The sequence below is a fragment of the Cinclus cinclus genome, chromosome 4 (assembly GCF_963662255.1).
Source record: "Cinclus cinclus chromosome 4, bCinCin1.1, whole genome shotgun sequence".
In the NCBI taxonomy this organism is placed as follows: Eukaryota; Metazoa; Chordata; class Aves; order Passeriformes; family Cinclidae; genus Cinclus; species Cinclus cinclus.
Window position 1 is genome coordinate 55,889,826 of NC_085049.1, and position 17,822 is coordinate 55,907,647.

A 17,822-nucleotide genomic window follows, 5' to 3' on the forward strand; every position below is an offset into this window, starting at 1 on the left:
GGAAAGCTCTAAAGTAAGAGAAGGATGGGAGAGGAATGATACTGAGCTCCTCCACCCATGGATAATGCCTAGCTTTTTCATAGCTTTTATCTCTGTATCTCAAAATACTGCAAAAAGGAGAGGTGAACATTGTTACCTGTATTTCAGAGAGGGGAACAGAGATGTAAGAAAGCAAAGTGATTCGTGTAGCACCTCTCAGCAGGGCAGTAGTGGAGCTGAGAAGAGAACACAGGTCTCCTAAGCCCCCTCTCTGTGCAACATCATAGGGCCATATTGTACTCTTCCCATCACTGAGATGTTTTACAAATGTCTGCTAATCAGACCTTACACCACACACCCAAGAGATGGTTAACCCCTGGCAGCTGCATTTTAAAACTGAAGAGTCTGATAGATAATAGAAGTGACTTGCTCCCAGCCACAAAAGAAGTCTGCTTCAGAGAGGAACTCCAAATTTAGGTGTTCTTTGCTTCTTAGCCTCTAGTCAGAGTACTCTCTTACCTCTGCACAGAGGAACTCTAGGTATTTAAGCAGCTGTTTCACACTTTAAAAGAGCATAAGACAAGCCTGCGTTTGTTTTTCCAGTAAGGAAGAGAGCCAATGATCAGAGATACATTCCTTTTGGTCACATGCGAAGACACAGCTACCCAGATAGTACTTGGCAGCCAAAAAGTAAATTACACGCACTTGAGTGTAATGGTCATGCTTGATTTTGTAGCACAATAAAAAACGATGAAAATAAAACAAATTTGATTTAACAACTGAAGTCCTTCAGCAGAGGACTGTAATACGAGATAAAATGCTGAGCTTATAGACAGAATATATCCACATGATTCTGTTCACTGCCTCTCTACAAAAAGGGGAAAAAAAAATCAAGTAAGTTTCTTAATGCAGCTGACAGTGAGAGAGAAGAACAAAATATTCAGAAGAACATAAAAACCAGAGATAATGACCACATGTTCAAGAGTACTTTCCATTACCTGAATGTAAAGAGGGTTCCCATGTCCAACATAGATAACAGCTCTGCTTTTGACTTGGGGAAGGAGAGGCGGTAGCGTAGGGTCTCAAAGGCAGGTACAATCAGAGCTTTCTTGGTGTTAGCTAGGTCTAGCTGGATGACAGACTTCCTGGCAAAGAGAAACAACAAATAAAAGCAGGAGAATTTTCAACTGAGAAAACCATGGAGCTTTTCAAAGTAAGTGCAGAGAATGGGCAGTTAAGATACTATAAATGTAACTATGGCCCATATCTTTTCTTACAGGTGCTTCAAATTTTCTTCTGCTTTTGGTCTGCTGCTCTAAGAACAGGGAGAGCAACAGAATTCCAAATGAGCTTGTGTTTGACTGATCAATGCTGCCCTGACAGAATGTTGGCAGCAGAGAAGTGCTCTACACTTGGATGGACTGGGATGCCTCTCTTTCTGCTTTTTGCTGCAAGTTGTTCAGTGCAGAGACTGTTTTGTGTGTGTGTCCACAAATGCATTTCACACAGCAGGGCTCTATTCCAGGCAGGGGCCTTGGAATGACTGCTGCAGCAGAAGAGCAGCTTGGCAATATCTCATCCTGCCTGCCAGAGGTGTTCAGCCTATTCTTTCCTAATAAACTAAAATTCAAAGAAAAAAAAAGTTACTTTTTCATCCCCCAACTGAATCTTACTATGCCTGTCATTAGAAATAACTCTGCCTCAATTTTCCTTTCATTATCTCCATATTTCATACCAGAAATATGCCTCTCTCTCCCTGTCAAAGTCAGTTCCTCTTAACAGGATTCACTGTCCTGGCTTTTATGTTACTGCAACAAGCAATCAAGGACAATGTTGACAAGCAGCAAACTCTCTACAGCCTTTTAAGTTGAAGGAATTGGGATCACTGTCCTAATAACAGAAGGACCAAACAAACCATTTTTCTAGGCCTGGAATACCTAGAATTCATTTATACTGCTGTCAGAGAAAAAGAAGATGAGCACAACTACTTAATAAAATCTGAATTTTAGGGAATTCATACCACCCTACAGGCCTGCTCTATAAAAAGCAATCTGTTCTCAGCTCCTTACTGTAACATTTGCATTGTTTAAAGAGACCTTGACACATTCCAGTCAACTTTTTCATAACTCAAGGATTTTAACAGCATCTTATCATAACTGTTTTTGCACTTTCTTCACAAGCTTCTCTCTCACCATCACTAAAGGCTAAGATATCTTCATGTCAATAGATGACTCCTTCACAATCAGCATTTGTGTCCTTCCGAAGTTGTTGAGCAGTGCCAGTATACAGTCTTTATGATGCTTTTAAATGTTTCCTCCCTTTTACACTTATGAGGACGGAGCAACCTGTGTTGATTCTAGTGTTGAAGGTGACTTACTCTCCAAGATATGGGATATAACCACAAAAATGCTGTTGATATCAGCAGTCCTTTCTGCACACTCCCTGCTGCTCCTATCACCTGCAAATCTAATGCAGTTGTCAATGCCTGAACTATTGGAAGGAATAAATGATAGTACCTACATGAAGAAATCAAAAGGCAGAGGGAACAGACTGATAGAAGAGCCTGAAATCACTTGCACTGTCAAAGGTCAACATGAAAAGTGAGGTAAGTGGAGAGAAACAGATGTCTGGAAACAAGATGTTTGAAGTGCATACAGTCAAACACAGAGATGTGGAGATACTTCCAGAGTGAAATAAAATAGCAGGATATTTTCTGCAGAAGTATTTTTAAGAGATATGTGAGCATCTGGGGTGCATGTTGGTATGGTGGGTTGACCTTGGCTGGACACCAAGTGCCCATCAAGCTGCTCTCAGCCCTCCTTCTCTGCTGGGTAGGGGAAAGAAAATAAGATGGAAACAAATAATGTGTTGAGATAAGGCAGTTTACTAAAGCAAACCCAAAAGGCTGAGTGTGCACCAACAAAGAGAAAAAGAGAAGATTTTATTTTCTCCTTCCCATCAAGTGATGTCTGGCCACTTCCAGAGAAGCAGGGCTTCAGCACACATACTGGTTGCTCCAGAAGGCAAACACTCTAAACAACAAATGCCCTGCCTTCCTCCTCCTTTTCTTAGCTTTTGTATCTATCTGAGCTGGCACCACTTGGCATGGATTCTCCCCATTCAATTTGGCTCAGCTGTATTAGATGCAGCCCCTCCCAAGATCTTTCCTGCTCCCAGATGGGGGGCAGAATGATGGAGGTACATCTCTGGTGCTGTGCTCAGCAGTAGCCAAAACACTGGAGAGTTATAAAAACCTTTCCAGCTACCAATGCAAAGCACAGACAGTGAGGGAAGCTATGGGGAAAGACCTCCAGCTCAGCCACAACCAGTACAGGTGGTAATGTCCAAGTGGACAGGCTCTCCCAAAAGGAGCTGGGAGTTGAGACACACTCAGACAAGAAGCCCAGCAGCACTGATCTCTGAGTAGAATCGCTTGCCCTTGAGGTGGACTTCGTGACATAAAAGACTGATGCAAAGGGAAGAAGAAATCACTGCTGGCATCCAGATGTCAAACTTGAGCAATACAGGACATCAGAGGCCATTTAAACTGCGATAATGGCAGGGAGGACTTGTTAGGGGAAAAATACACCTATTTTCTTCTCACAACTTTGGTCGGTGGTCTGCTCTTCGGACAACCAACTGAAAATCTAACTTCTCCCCACGGGAAACAAACCTACCTTTTCATTTTCTGTGGAGTGACTTTTTCTCCTGTTTTGAGTGGAGGTGCTATTTGTGGGTTGGCTGGTTCTGTTACACTTTAGGAATAGGAAAATTTTCACTGTTGGTGCTGCCAGATATGCAGAATATACTATAGGAAGTACATTTGCTTGTTTTGCAAGCTAGCACTGGGTAAACTACTTAATTCTTACACTATCTTGATGAGGGCTGTTTTTTCGTACTCAGTAGTATTGACTCAGTGTCCACTTTTCTTTCTTGTCCTTTTCCCCCCAAAACAAGGATTTATGACTATGAAGAGCTAGCTCTCTTTGTGCTTATGTTGTCCAGGAAACCATTTCCCAGGTATCTTTGTGTGCAGACCTGATGTGTCATTCTGACACAGTGAAGGTTGGGTTAAATTTTAAATCTAATCAACTGTATTTTTCACAGTGTTGAAGAAATGAATCTTAAATCACAAGAGTCTCCTCACGGGTTGAATGAACTCCAGCATGTTGATATCAATCTTCTAATCTGCACAGTTCTTTTCAAAAATTAACACAGAATTCTCATCCTCATGTAAGTAGATAGTAAGATCATTCCCATTTTTAGAGGACAGAGAAGCTCAGACATAGCAAAGTTAGCAACCTAATCCTACAGCGCTCAGAATAAAAAGAAAAAAAGAGTCCATTAACTCAAATGTGTTTCTACCATCAGGATTTGGTAAGTGGTTGGTTGCAAGTAACAAATATGGCAGCCACTGAGCTTGTGGTCAGAACTGGAGAGTTGTCAACCCACTGTTAAATTCATTAGAATGCTCCTCCTCTCTGCAAAAGCCATGGATTCATAAGTAACCAACACAAAAACCCCAACAGGCACAATCTAAACTACCTCCCTAGCTGAGACGCTGAAAAATAAGCAGAAGTACTTCACAACTCATTGCAGGAGACAGGTATAAAACCCATGGATGGAGCTGGGATGCCGGGTCTCAATTAATGCTGAATGTGCCACTGGAAGCCAAGGTCACATTTTACACAAATGTGTCAGGAAAGAACTTTCATGCTAGCTGTGACACCTGTAGATAAGCAGCCTGTCTCACTGGTTTATGTTAGGAGTCACTGTAGGATGACCCAAACACCTTACCTGCAGCAATTAGAAGAAGCCTTTACCTCTGGGGCAATGATGACCTCAGTAACTACGGTAAAAAGGAAATACTTAAATGATACCTTTCCTTTTGTACTTCACAGAAGATTAAGGCAGAACTAATAGGGTGTTTGATGGAGAGAAAGATTGAAATGGTTTTACTTAGCAGCTGTGAAAAAGATCAATTGGCACACACCTAAGTGCAAAGCAACAGATAAATAAAGGGATAGGTAACCAGCTTCATCAGCTTCTCCTTCAAACTGATTGTAACCTTTCTCGTATGACACCTTCAAAATACACTGAAAATATTTTCAACAAATCCTTTCTGAGAATATATTATCTACAGAGACACAATATGCAATATATGTAAATCAACAAACTTTCAGTGAGAAGCACTTGCCTGACTTATCCTGTACAAAGTGATGCCTGAAATACCACACTATTTCCATTTGTTTATGGTTGTTCTATCTGAGGAAATGAGGATAAAAATGTTTTACATCTCTCCAACAAACAACTGCTGCCATCCAGACAGATAGCACTAATCAGCTATTTCTAGAGGCAGAGGGAACAGTCAATGCAGAAAGACACAGGGTATCCATATTTAAAATAATCTCAATGCACTTCCCTGCTACTTTGCTTAGAAAAATCATTACTGAAAATGCAACAAAAGCCTCTAGTACAAATAAAAAAAAAAATCCAATCACTTTTTAAAGAGCTGGTAGTAGCAGATTAGCAACTTCCATATTCCCAGGCAAGAGAGACTCCTCAGTCAAAGTTAAGGTGGCATGGGCCTTAAAAAAAGCTGGCAGAGTAACACAAAGTCTCAGAGGCAGCAGGTCTCAGAGAGCATCTCTATTTTTTTCTGAAACATCACCAACGCACCATCATGGTGCATTTAGCTCTGTAATACAGTATCACCCTATAAGAGTTATTTCTGTGGTTGTAATATCTCAAGGAAAAGATGGTACTTTGTTCTGTCTTCTCCTCTCTCTTCTTCCTTTCATTACTGGCTCCCATCCGTGCACTGTGAAGCAGCATGAGAGAACAAGCTCCTTCTCTAGCACTAAATGCCAATATCAACAGCTGCCATCCTCACTGTGTCCAGCACTGATCTGAAGAAATGTACCAGAATACAACACTAACACAGAAGAACAGAGAAATGAAGAACAACTCTTTGTCCACATATCTGGAGACAGCAAGGGACAGAATAATTTTGGAGTGCTCATAGCACAACTTGAAAAGACTTCAACAAAATATGAGGAAAACAAGCTGAGACAGTGTGCTAATACTTCAATGATACAACTGAAATTCAGCATCTTGAAAGCCACAGAATAGTTTGAGCTGGAAGGAACCTCTAAATGTCATCTATCCAACCTCCCTGCAGTGAGCAGGGACATCTTCAACTAGATCAGGTTGCTCAGAGCCCCATCCAGCTTGACTTTGAATATTTGCAGGGATGGGATACCCACCACCTGGTCTGGGCAATCTGTACCGGTGTTTTGCCATCCTTACTGCAAAAAAACTTAGTCCTTGCATCTCATTTGAATCTCCCCTCTTTTAGTTTAAAACCACTCATCCTTGTCCTATCTCAACAGGCTCTGCTAAAAACATTTGTCCTCATCTTTCTTATGAAGCATCCTTTACGTACTGGAAGGCCACAATAAGGTCTCCCTGGAGCCTTCACTTCTCCAGGCTGAACAACCTTAACTCTGATCCCTTCCTCACAGAAGATGTACTCCACCTCTCTGAACAGTGAATTTGGCCCTGTACATATCTTAGAGTTAAGCCTGAAACAAAGGAACTCCTCCATAAGTTCATGATACCAGAAGGCATATTTTCCTTTACACTCCAAAGCCCCAGGGCTTTGAAGTGACAGGGAACACCTACAGGCAGGCCCTCACTGGAACACTTTGATCAACTTTTACCAAATTAGAACAGAGATGAAAAGCAAAACTGGACAGGAAAAAGGAATTGACATCGTCCTGTCTGGCCACAGGGTGTCCTCCTTGCTCTATGCTTTGGCTTCAGATGACCAGCCCCTTCAGGGGAAAAAGGTCTTTATTAAAAAAAAAAAAAGCTCAGTGAATGGATCAGAAGTCTGTAGTTTGCTCAGCCCAACCTGCTCACATGCAGTATGATACAATATACACTGATGCTACTCCTCCCAGTTTCCTTATGACAATTATTTTGCCTTGACAGGTCCTGGCATTGCAATCATATTTTTGAGCTGGTTAGACTCATCACCCTCTTTTCAAGACAAAGAACTAAATTAAGAGTGTGTCACATGGATGACAATAATGCCCTGCATGTTTTTTCTGTCACTGACATTAAGAACCAGAGATGTTTAGAGAAACTGCCTGGTTCACATCTCTGCTAATAAACAACGCTCTTGGACATTTAATAATACTTAACCCAGTTGAATTTTCAACTTGGTTATTCTGCAGCCCCTGAGGAGATTATTCTAATGGCTAATGAGGCTCACATTCAGACCTGGGTTTTTTTCTTTCATAACCATTTTGCTTTACCTTCCAGTTACAGTCCCTTCTTCTACTCTAAAAATACTTGTGCCTTCCTGGGCATTGTCACACCTCAAATATTAGTAAGCTGCAATTTCCAGATCTGGTCAAACTGCTTTGTTTAGGGAGTAAGTGAGAAGGGTGACGTGTGGAGAGGCTGAAATCGTGGGTGACAGTGGGAATTCCCTCACTGCCCACTACCTGAGGTACTCGTAGAGTCCATACATGGGCAGGAAGTCGATGTCGGACAGAAACATGTATGGTGTGCTGATGTGCTTCATGGCCACGTTCCTGAGCAGGTTCACAGGGTAGAACTGCCCCTCCTTGTACACGATGTGGTAGCCAACGTTGTGGCGGCTCATCAGGACTTCTGAGCCCTGAGCATAGCGCAGGAACTGCTGGGCTTCTGCATCAGAAAGGTAGAGTGCCAGGCTGATGGGACCTTCCCAGTGCTTGCAGATGGCTTCAAGCATCTGGAGCCTGCAACAGGAAGGGTGAGAGTTAGAAAAAGCTATTTCCCTGCCTGGGACTCTGCCTGTGTACACCCGATCAAATGCAGGTATCTTTCTCTAAGTGAGACAGATTGGGGACACTTTATTTGCCGTGGAAAGCAGTAAATGTTTCTACACCATAATTCACTATTTAAGATGGTAAGTTGAGATCTCCTCCTGGACAGACGGGCTGCACCCTGGATACAGCTATCCCACTAAATCCAATGTAGCCTAAGATGCTCCTAGATCAAATACCTAAAGCACCATAATTTCCTGTCTAAAGCTTTGATGCCACAGGAAAACCCACATGGATAACAGGACTTACCTAGTGGGAGCTTTGAGCAGCTGCAGGGATCTGTTCATGTAGATCTACTTATAGATAGGGGGCTCATAAACTTCAACACTGTCTAGTGCCCAATTCACACTTCAGGTCAAGCTATTCCCACACAGTTAACACACTACAGTGCTCTTCAGTAAGTTTGTGGAGTTCAGAGGTGACAGATTGTTTGACCTCCTGTTTAGGAAAACCTCCCCCAAATTTTTGCAAGGCAGTTAAGTCAGATCAAAGGCTGTTAAAAGAGACAGGTCAAGGGGATACTGCCTTAGGTGAACGTGTGCATTAACTAGAAGGAGGCTTGCTGTCAGGGAAAAGGACAACAGGATGAGACATCGATAGAAATGGGATTTACTACTAGTAGGTAGTAAGGAGGGGAGGAAGGACAGGCGTGGCATTGCTGTGGAATATCAGAAGAACATTTCAGAAAAAAACAACACTAAAAGTACTAACGTGTACATGTTTAGCACTATCTCAAATTTCATTAAATCGTTTTTAAAGAGGTTGTATTGATGCATGTTTTAAAAATTTCCAGCAGTTACAATACTATTGACGAAAATGACAAGGAAAGATTTCATATGCAAGCGTAAATCAAACCCAACTTGGTCAAAATCATTTAAGCACTTTGGGTAATTTATTGCCTAGAGATTGAGATCTGTCACCCAAAAATACAGCAAGGACTGATTACATAGCCTCTTGATTTAATAGGAGGGGAAATTATCTATGCAGCCTAGCCAGATATTCTATTAAAAAGTGAGAAGAGTAGATGGTGCAAAATTATTATCTTCACTCTGTTCCAAATCCACATTACTGAATTCTTCTATTAATATTTATACAAAATGCAGGAAAAGTTTTCTGCATTATCATAATCTAAGAAAATAATATCCCCCTCCTATTATCTCTCTAAGATTTGCAAAATAAAGAAATTATATACTCATACCAGTAAATACAGAGTCTGACTTAACATTAATAGCTTTTTCCCACATTTCTGAATGATTGTGATGATACCAAAATGATATAATCATTTTTCCTTAGATATGAGATATTACCTTACTAGTCTACACTTGGTACATCATTCTCTTCTTATCTGTTATTGAAACAAAGACTATTATCAGCCTGAAACATACAGCTGAATTTGAAACACAAATCAATATAAAAGTATCTGAAAGGTATGTAAAGGGTCTGGAATTTTGATTACACAAATAAAACATAGGGAAAAATACTTTTATTTTGCTTTTAACCAACATAGTACAAAACTGTTACTCAGGAGACTCCAATCTGTCAGCACTCAAATTTAGGGCCTTTTCTTAAAAATGGAAAACTCGCCTAGTCAAAAATGCAGCAAAATGCCTTTTAAGGACTCCATGCAGTGGACTAATGGCATATATAACTTATTTAAACAGCACACCTGATAACGCAAAGCTTTTCATGATACTGAAGAGGAAACTGGGTTTTGGTGGTACAAGTTCCCAGCTGGACACCTTAGCACCCTTCAGAATCCTCCATTTTACTGTGCTGTTCTCATTGACATGCTCTACTTCCATAAATATGACACAGGGACTGCTAGGTGATCCTCCATAACCTGCTCTCTGTAAATTGTCAAGTCTTCTTTGACCACAAAACAGAACTATCACTTTCTAAGCACAACATTACCAACTTATTTTTTTTTTTTTTTAAGCAGTCTTGAGGAATGCGTTCTCTTAAGGACTCTAGAGAAAACAAATGTACTGCTGTACTGCATAATAATGAGATCATAATTTAGTTGGTAAATTTTTTAAAGGTCTGTTCAGCTAAGTGAATTTTGCTGGAATTCAATTGTTTTGTGAGATTCTTTATTTTTATTTTTCTTCTTAAGAATACTCAACTGACTTCCAACTCATTCTCACTCAGGTTTCAAGCAGTGTATTGCTAATCACGTCTTTCCTTTTCCCCATTCTGACCTCACATTTTTTAACTCCTACTCTGATTTCTGAACCCCAGGTACATACTGAGCCTTTAAAAAGCCTCCCTAGACAAAACACGTGCATGAAAATCACAGTGAAGCAACCAAGCCATTATTCAAGAAAATGTCATCACTGCAAAAGATGACAATTACCCAGTAATGAACAACCCTGAATGAAGTCTGTCCCGAAGCTTCCATCTAAAGACAATAATGTTAGCTTGCAAAATTCATCCCTCTCTTCCATCCCTCTGGCCTATGGGTCAGGCAAACCTAAGTCTGTCATGACAGTCATGTCAACCTCACCTCCAACAGGATTAGGGGAGGTGCTGGGAATTGTTTTTTTTCCTTTTTCTCATCTCTGACAATCATTTAGAAGAATAATTCAGAAATGAGGTGTACAGCACATTGTTTATGTCCGTTGTTGATGTCACCTTACATCTGAGACACTATTCTTAAATGTCCACAGCTGTGCCAGAGGAGTTTAATAAAAGTGGTTTAAAGAAGATGGAAAAAGATAAGGCAGTAACTGAAAGAAGTGAAAGAAAACAAAGCAGCTAAGCAGTTCTTTGGTAGGATATTATTTATTGATTTCAGCTGAAAGAAAGTATTTCCAACTCAAATCAATAATTTATAGCAACACACCAGTGAAGTAGGGAAGATTTTTCCTGCACAGTTCCAGGACGGCTGTTCTTCCTGAATAAAAATGTGTGGTTCTGTCTATCAATAAAAGCATGTGCCCCAGTGAGGATCCAGAAAGGGAAACAGATGCTCAGACTTTGCATCAGTGCCAATGAATCCTCACTGAGCCCCAGCTCATTCTTTTAAATTAAATTCTGGGGGGGAGGGGGAGGGGGGGGGGAGGAGGTAGAATATACCATGTGCACACACAAGCTTTATTAATTTACTGTGGCACTCACTCAAGGTCTGGCTTAATTTATTTCTTCTTTTTTTTTTTTTTTTACTCAAAGGTTTGTTGTGTACACTTAAGAAATGTTTCCTCAATTAAAAACCAACAGAACAGACACTGATGTGCACAGCAAATCATACACAATGGAGCTGCAGTGTTGAGGCACCAGTGGAAGAGATAACCCCTTATTAATTTCTGTTTATTTCCAAAACAGGCTGTACAGGTTTTGTTGATCTCAGTTCCTGTAACCCTCCTGGAAAACTGCTGGCCTTCTACTAGTGTAGCAGTGGTGGCATTCACATGCCATGTTATATTCAGTATGTGCTATGCTGAAGGAAATGATCTGTTTCTGGATAATATTCAAAGAGCTCTGATTTGTTTTGTAACCCACTCTGATAGTAACTACAAAGTTTGGACTAGACTTGAACTGAAAAGCTGGAGAAAAAAAAGAGAGGTGACAATTACAAAATTTCACAAAGCTCGCTGATCCAGACTGCACTTTCAAACTTCTGAAAAATGACAACTAATTGTAAAGGTGGGAATCAGAAAGGTACAGGTGGAACTTGTCAGGAAATTGATTTTTTTTTTCCTCAAATGAAATACCAGTTAAATTCCATTTCACTTTAGAACTAAAAGCTTGAATGGTCTTCTGAGAATTAACATTTGGATAAAGATGTAATGACTCTGCTCAGATGGAGATCTTTGATTTCACACCAGCACAGTAAAAAAAAAAACCAGTCTAATTTTCAACTTCCTAATGTGAAACTAGAATATTTAGTTCTGATTCTTACTGTAAGAAAAATCACTAATTGAAATTTTCTGCAAGGAAAATGCCAATGAAAGCAAAACTAACATCCTCTAGTGCAGAAAAACACATGCAAAAACTTGGGCCTAATTCTATTACGAACATCTGCTTTTTCTAAGTTGCTGTAAAAGTCCGTGAACTAATAACGTCTGACAATCCTGATAAAAAAACAACTCCTGCAGCTCCAGGAGTCACCTTCTCAAGAACCCCACTCATGCAGAGTGCAGCACAGTGTCTACACTGTCTACACATACAACATGTAGGTTTCTACGGACGCACATTTTTTTCTCTCCCCTAAGCATTTCACAGTCAGATTTCCCTGTAAAAAAACCCTGAACGAACAAGAGGTGTTCCCTACCTGTCCATGGACAGTTGTGCCACCAGGGTCACATCGGTGCTGTCTGAAGCGGGCTCGTACTCGTAATGCAGAAAATACAGATGCGTGCGATGGACGGTGAAGCGCTCCCGACGGAATTCGTAGCACAGGTCATCCTCGTCCAGCTCAGACAGCTGCTTCTGGAGCTGAAAGCAAAGAGTGGATGCAAACAGCATTTCCTCGTAATTATTTTAGCAAACCAGAGAGAACCAGGAGGCTGGGAACTTGCAGAACGATGTAACAAGGAAAGGAAGTGGAACATACAGAGCAGCAGGGTTTTCCTGAGCCTCTTGTTACTGCACAAGAGAGTAGAAGTAAGGGCTTGGGAGTAAATTCATAACGCAGACAAGACACTGTATTATGGTCTATATATTCAGTATCTTACCTGTATTACATACTTTCAAGATCCAGACTAGTAAAGAAACAGTAACCAATCACAGGTTGAAAAATCACCAAGTGTCAGACTCAATGTTCCAATGTGATGCATAATTTCATCCTTTCTAGAAGCAGTGCTTCACTCTAGTCACAGACATTCTCCACTAGACACAAAACTCAGCAGCAGATTCAGCACTCAGAGATTCTCAGTCTGCTGCCCCTGCTGGACAACACTAACTGCTGCTACCAGCACGGAGACAGCTGGAAAAGTGACATCTTCAGCTGATCATTACTCCTCTTGAGATTTATGTTCTTTCCTCTGCAGAGGTGGCAGAAGTAAGCCTACACTTTCAATGGGATTTATGCTTCTGGATACCTAGTTTGAGAAATCCGGATGATGGTAGATAACTTCCTGGCTCCCTTGAAAACCAAGGCTCTTCAAAGTCAAAACGGGCATCTCAAAGCAATCTGATCCCATGTCTCTTAGATGTGTAGCTTTAAGAGAATTAAGTTTAGCTCTGGGGAAAGGTAGACGTAAAATCTGACCAATGTCTATGCAGATGGCCTATTCCATTCCTAAACTAATTACTTTTGGGGTTGGACTAGATGATAATTGAAAGGTCCCTTCCAAATCAAACTATTCTATGATTATATGGTTCTGTGATTTTAAAGCCAAGCATCTAGCTAGGATATTGAAAATGCATTAATATAAAAGGCAAAAACCAGTCATATCTGCAGTGAAATGTTATGAAGATGAAAATATTTTCTGGTTTTAACATGTGAAATTGAGTTCAGTATCTATCGCTCTAAAATGTAGGTTACTAATAGAAGTATCATTTTTGTATCTGATTCCTAAAAGCATCCTGTAAGAACAATAGTCAATTAGTAAAACACTCATCAGCAAATGAAAAATATACACTTTACATAGGAGTTTTACAAATTTTTTAAAAAATCAGTGTACCTCAAAACTCTTTCATTAAAAAGATTATTGAATTATAGACATCTTTTTGTCCTGCTCAGAATGATTAAGGTAATAGTTTCACCATCTTCAAGAAAAAATAAAAAAGGAAAATGTAGGTATTTTTTGTTCCGTGTTAAGAAGAGCTGTTGTTCTTGGAACTATAAGCATAATGGTTGCCATCCACAGTAACGCTTACAACTGAATGTTTTCCTGTGAGGGCTGATGGAATAATTCCTGATATTTTCCTGTACATCACTCTATAATCTTTTTCTGAATAATGGAAATACCTACTTCGATTTCAATGAGTTTTGGATCAGGCTGTCATTCTTCTCTGCTATTGTTCTGCACACATCTTAAAACACCCCTCAAGAGGGACTGCTTTTAGAAAGATGAGAGTCTGAATCTTGACAAATCTTTACTCAGGCATTCTATTGATATCAAGACCTCTTTTAGGTGGAATAGAAATCAGGAGTTCTTTTACGTATCCTCGGAGTTTCATTCTTTCTGCTTTACAAATCATCATTCATCTGAGCCTGCATTCTATTTTTGAAATCACATTCATATAATATTTGAATTAAACTCAATATTTACAACAATTACTAGAAAGTGTATCGTATCTTCCTGTTTGTTTCTTGAAAAGGACAGTGTACCCTTAACAGAATTATTAAGGAGATGACTGAAATTTAAATGGTTAAAACAACAGCAATGCACATTATAGGGGTACCTTACTATCATTCTGAATGTACAAATGACCAGGCTAGAAGATTTTAATTGCACAGCAGTTATTAATCAGGCAGTCACCGAATAATTATCAGATTGCATTTGGGTTGAAAGCTAAGAGGCTATAAATACTTAATTATGAGTTCAAGAATAACATTTAGAGCTAAATTATAGCTTTGTGCACTATTGAACCCTGGGTGGGAGGAGGAGACACAGATTCTTAGTAATCCCACCTTTTTAGTGGTGGAACTCACCAAATCACAAAGTTGGTGATGGAGAGAACATAAAATTCCTCTAATATAATCTTTTCTACAACATACATATTATGTGGATGCATTATTTAAAGACAAAGAACTCTTAGCTTGGTTTGAAGTTTGCTCCTGCACTATGTATTCTTGAAAAGATGTGTTTATAATGGAAATGCTGACAGATCTGTGCAAACAGATGCTTAAATACAGTGCACAATCAAAATAAGGACCTTAACATCAGCTGGATTTGATAAAATCCACTATGGATTTTCTTTCCCATTATGGATGCCTCCATTATATTGATAATGATATGCCTAACCCAGCAAAGATTTCTCAGCTGCAGAGAGACAGCATGTACTCTCATAAGCAAGTACCTGCTAAGCAAAGATTCTGTGTTTCTAGAAGACTTTCAATGCTAAGCTTACTTGCCATTTAGCATGTGGGAAATGTCACCCCTAGAAAACACTCTCACAGATGAAAAATATTATTATTTTCAGATTGTGTGGGGTAGATACTGTTGTGGGAGACAACACGTGCCTTCTTTAGCATCATGGTGCTACTTGCTTCAGAAATAAAAATGGCAGTCATGATATACATAATGCCCAAAGAGACAGAGATAAGGAAATATGGGCTAAATTATTTCTCTGGGACACCAGCTCTGGCAGGGGATCAGGCTCCATCTCAGGAAAAGTAAGCCTTGAAGCTAGGCTGGTCAGAGAAATAGTTTATCCTTGATCTTCCAGGTCTGACTGCCTAACACACCTGTATGAGATGAGGTGTTCTGTGTCCCTGTGACAGATGGCAGATCTGTATGATATATCAACACAGGTACCTTTCAGTGGCAAACTGGTTACTCTGATCATGCATCTCCTTCCTAAGGCTGTTCCCAATGTAAACAACCTTGTGATTGGCTTAGCTTTTTTCCTAAACTGCTGTGTCAGTGGAACAATTCACTTCCCATCAAAACCCAGGACTTCGTATCAGATGAGATCGACTAAAAATCCAAGATCAGAAGTATTTTCTGAGGGATTAGATATTAGAAAAGATCAAAGCCCACCAACAAAGTCATGTGTCTAGAGGCCAGTTAGATCCTGGGGAAGGGGATAAGAGCCCTAACGTAGGCTCTCTCATCAAGTGTTTAAGCTGAGCTGAGGTGACACCAGGCTTAAGTCACTCGCTTAATATCACACTTACACAACAAGAACTGAGCAGCTTAGATGAAAACATAGAACTTTCAGATCATCTTTCCTTTTCCCAGGTGTGGGCAGTGAAGTTTCATAGCACAAAATCAACTCAGCCACTGAAATGAAAACTCACACCAGCCTGGGATGTAACTAAAATCTGGTTATAAACTGCAGCAGTTTCATTTTCTCTGTGTAGTTGTTCCAGTTCCCACCAGTAGGCAATTTGGATTGCCACGTTTAGCACTTAGTGGGTGAATTAACAGTTGCCTTTAGCATGGCATAAACAAAGCAGATGATGATGTAGAGAGGAAAAAGCATTCACTGAGTCTTGTTTTGGATGACCTACATAAAGTCCTTCTAGCCTCTCCAGTGATCAGTAATAAAAGCCAGACTAATCCCACGCCAATTAAACCTTTATTCCTCCCACACCATAAAATTTTGTACATTTGCTATGGGTCAAATTGAGCCTTCTGTGAAACAAAGCTGTGCTAAGGACAAAGAGGACAGTGCCTGAGCAAACCCACCTGGCAAGAGGAATTTTGCTGCAGCATGTGAAAACCACTAATACTCCTGCTAAATATAAGTGATGGCTTATCCTGACTGCAAATACTCAACACAAATGAGAACAGGATATTTAGGCGCATGGCATATCTCAGACAGTTCTGCATATATGCAGTACAACTCCCCTTGATCTCAGCTGATGGCAGATTTGGCAGTCCTCTGCATCTCCTTTCCCCAGACCCTTGACAAACCTTTGGGGCTGAGCTGTTCCCAGACCCCCTTGCAGCAGTGTCTTGACAGGTAAGTCACCTTGCTTTTGTTGCCCCTGATTAGTCTTTGGCCCATTCCCCCTTTTGTGGGAAGCTCTATGGGTCTAAGCCAGCCCCAGTGCTGTGTCTCATTCCATGCTCCCTATTCAAGCAGTCTGCCAGCTCCTCATACCTACAGGCAACCAGCTGTCCTTTCCTCTTCCTGGTAGTCTCCTTTCTGCCATTGACTTGGATTTCATCTCTTTTGTATGTGAACCTGGGTTTTTTCACCTCCCTACTGCCCAGACATCACTGAGGGCAATGGATGTCTCTCAGAAGAGAGACCAAATACAGGTTTTTGCTTTCAGCTCTACTGTCGAGTCAGAACCTGGCATGGAGGATTCAGAAGAAACAGTCACAGAAAACACCAGCCTTTGTTATCATATGTATTTGATCCCCTGCCTGCAGCATGCCCAACCCTGCTGTGTCACTGGGATATATATATATATATATCTAATCTGGTCAGATGTATCCATGCACACTCCTAAGAAAGAATCTCCAGAGACCTCAGCCTCCTTGAAGTCAAAGTAAACACTACTGGCAGTGTGTAAGTGGTGATTTTTCTGCATTACAATTTGCCTAATTTGTTACCAAAAGACATGTTCCTGGCCCAAAAGTCAGCTCCTTCTCTGAGGTATGGAGTATTTTCATGAAGAGGTCATCACAACTGTCGGTGGGGGGAATCCTCCAAGCTTTCCCCCATGTTTAAAAAAATGTGAGAAAAGAAAAGAAGGGCATAACAGCATGACAAAAAAAAAAATCCTAGTCCATGTGCTCCTCCACTTCATAATACTATAAAAAAATCCCAGTCCATGTGCTCCTCCACTTCATAATATTATAAACAGCTGAAAGCAGTATAATGGCAACTTTCAGGAAAGTAACAGGATGGTCTACCAGCTCAGCATTTAATAACAATAACAGTTACAATAATAGAAACAACACAGCTGAGGGAGTCAGGATTTCACCTCAAAAGTGCCATACACCATCTGTTATTACTAGAGAAAGACTATGACATCACAGAATAGTAACTTTAAATTGCAGTTCTACAAATGAGGCTGTACTCTTGAAATTCAGCAGGAGCAAAGGGTACTCAAAGCATCAGTCTGCAAGTTCAGGGCTGTGATACTGACTTGGAAGCTTCATTTGCACGCTTTTTTTAGTCACTCAGAAATTGCTGAATTTTTTAGTAGTGTTTATGCTGTGTGGTACCTTGCTAGAATCTCCCTCTTTTCTGGTGGATACTATAAGCTGGTATGCACAGCCTTTTGCTCATATTAAGAATCTTTGGTTTGGTTTTGCACAAAAGAAGTCACGAAGTAAAAACATACTTAGTATGTAAGTACACATCTAAGCAAGTGTGTTAAGGCACAGCTGGAGG

General features: G+C 40.3%; 1 protein-coding gene across 3 annotated transcripts in view; it reads right to left on the bottom strand.

Annotated features, from left to right (window-relative positions):
• LARGE1 (LARGE xylosyl- and glucuronyltransferase 1) overlaps positions 1–17,822 on the bottom strand; it is a 186,127-nt gene that overhangs the window by 8,848 nt on the left and 159,457 nt on the right. For 2 of the 3 annotated variants that reach the window (XM_062491291.1, XM_062491289.1), the window contains 3 exons: positions 12,130–12,293; positions 7,494–7,772; positions 978–1,124 (listed from right to left, as the gene is read on the bottom strand). In XM_062491291.1, the coding sequence (XP_062347275.1) occupies positions 978–1,124; positions 7,494–7,772; positions 12,130–12,293 (590 nt within the window). The remainder of the gene's footprint in view (positions 1–977; positions 1,125–7,493; positions 7,773–12,129; positions 12,294–17,822) is intronic. The other variant, XM_062491290.1, reaches the window with a different exon arrangement.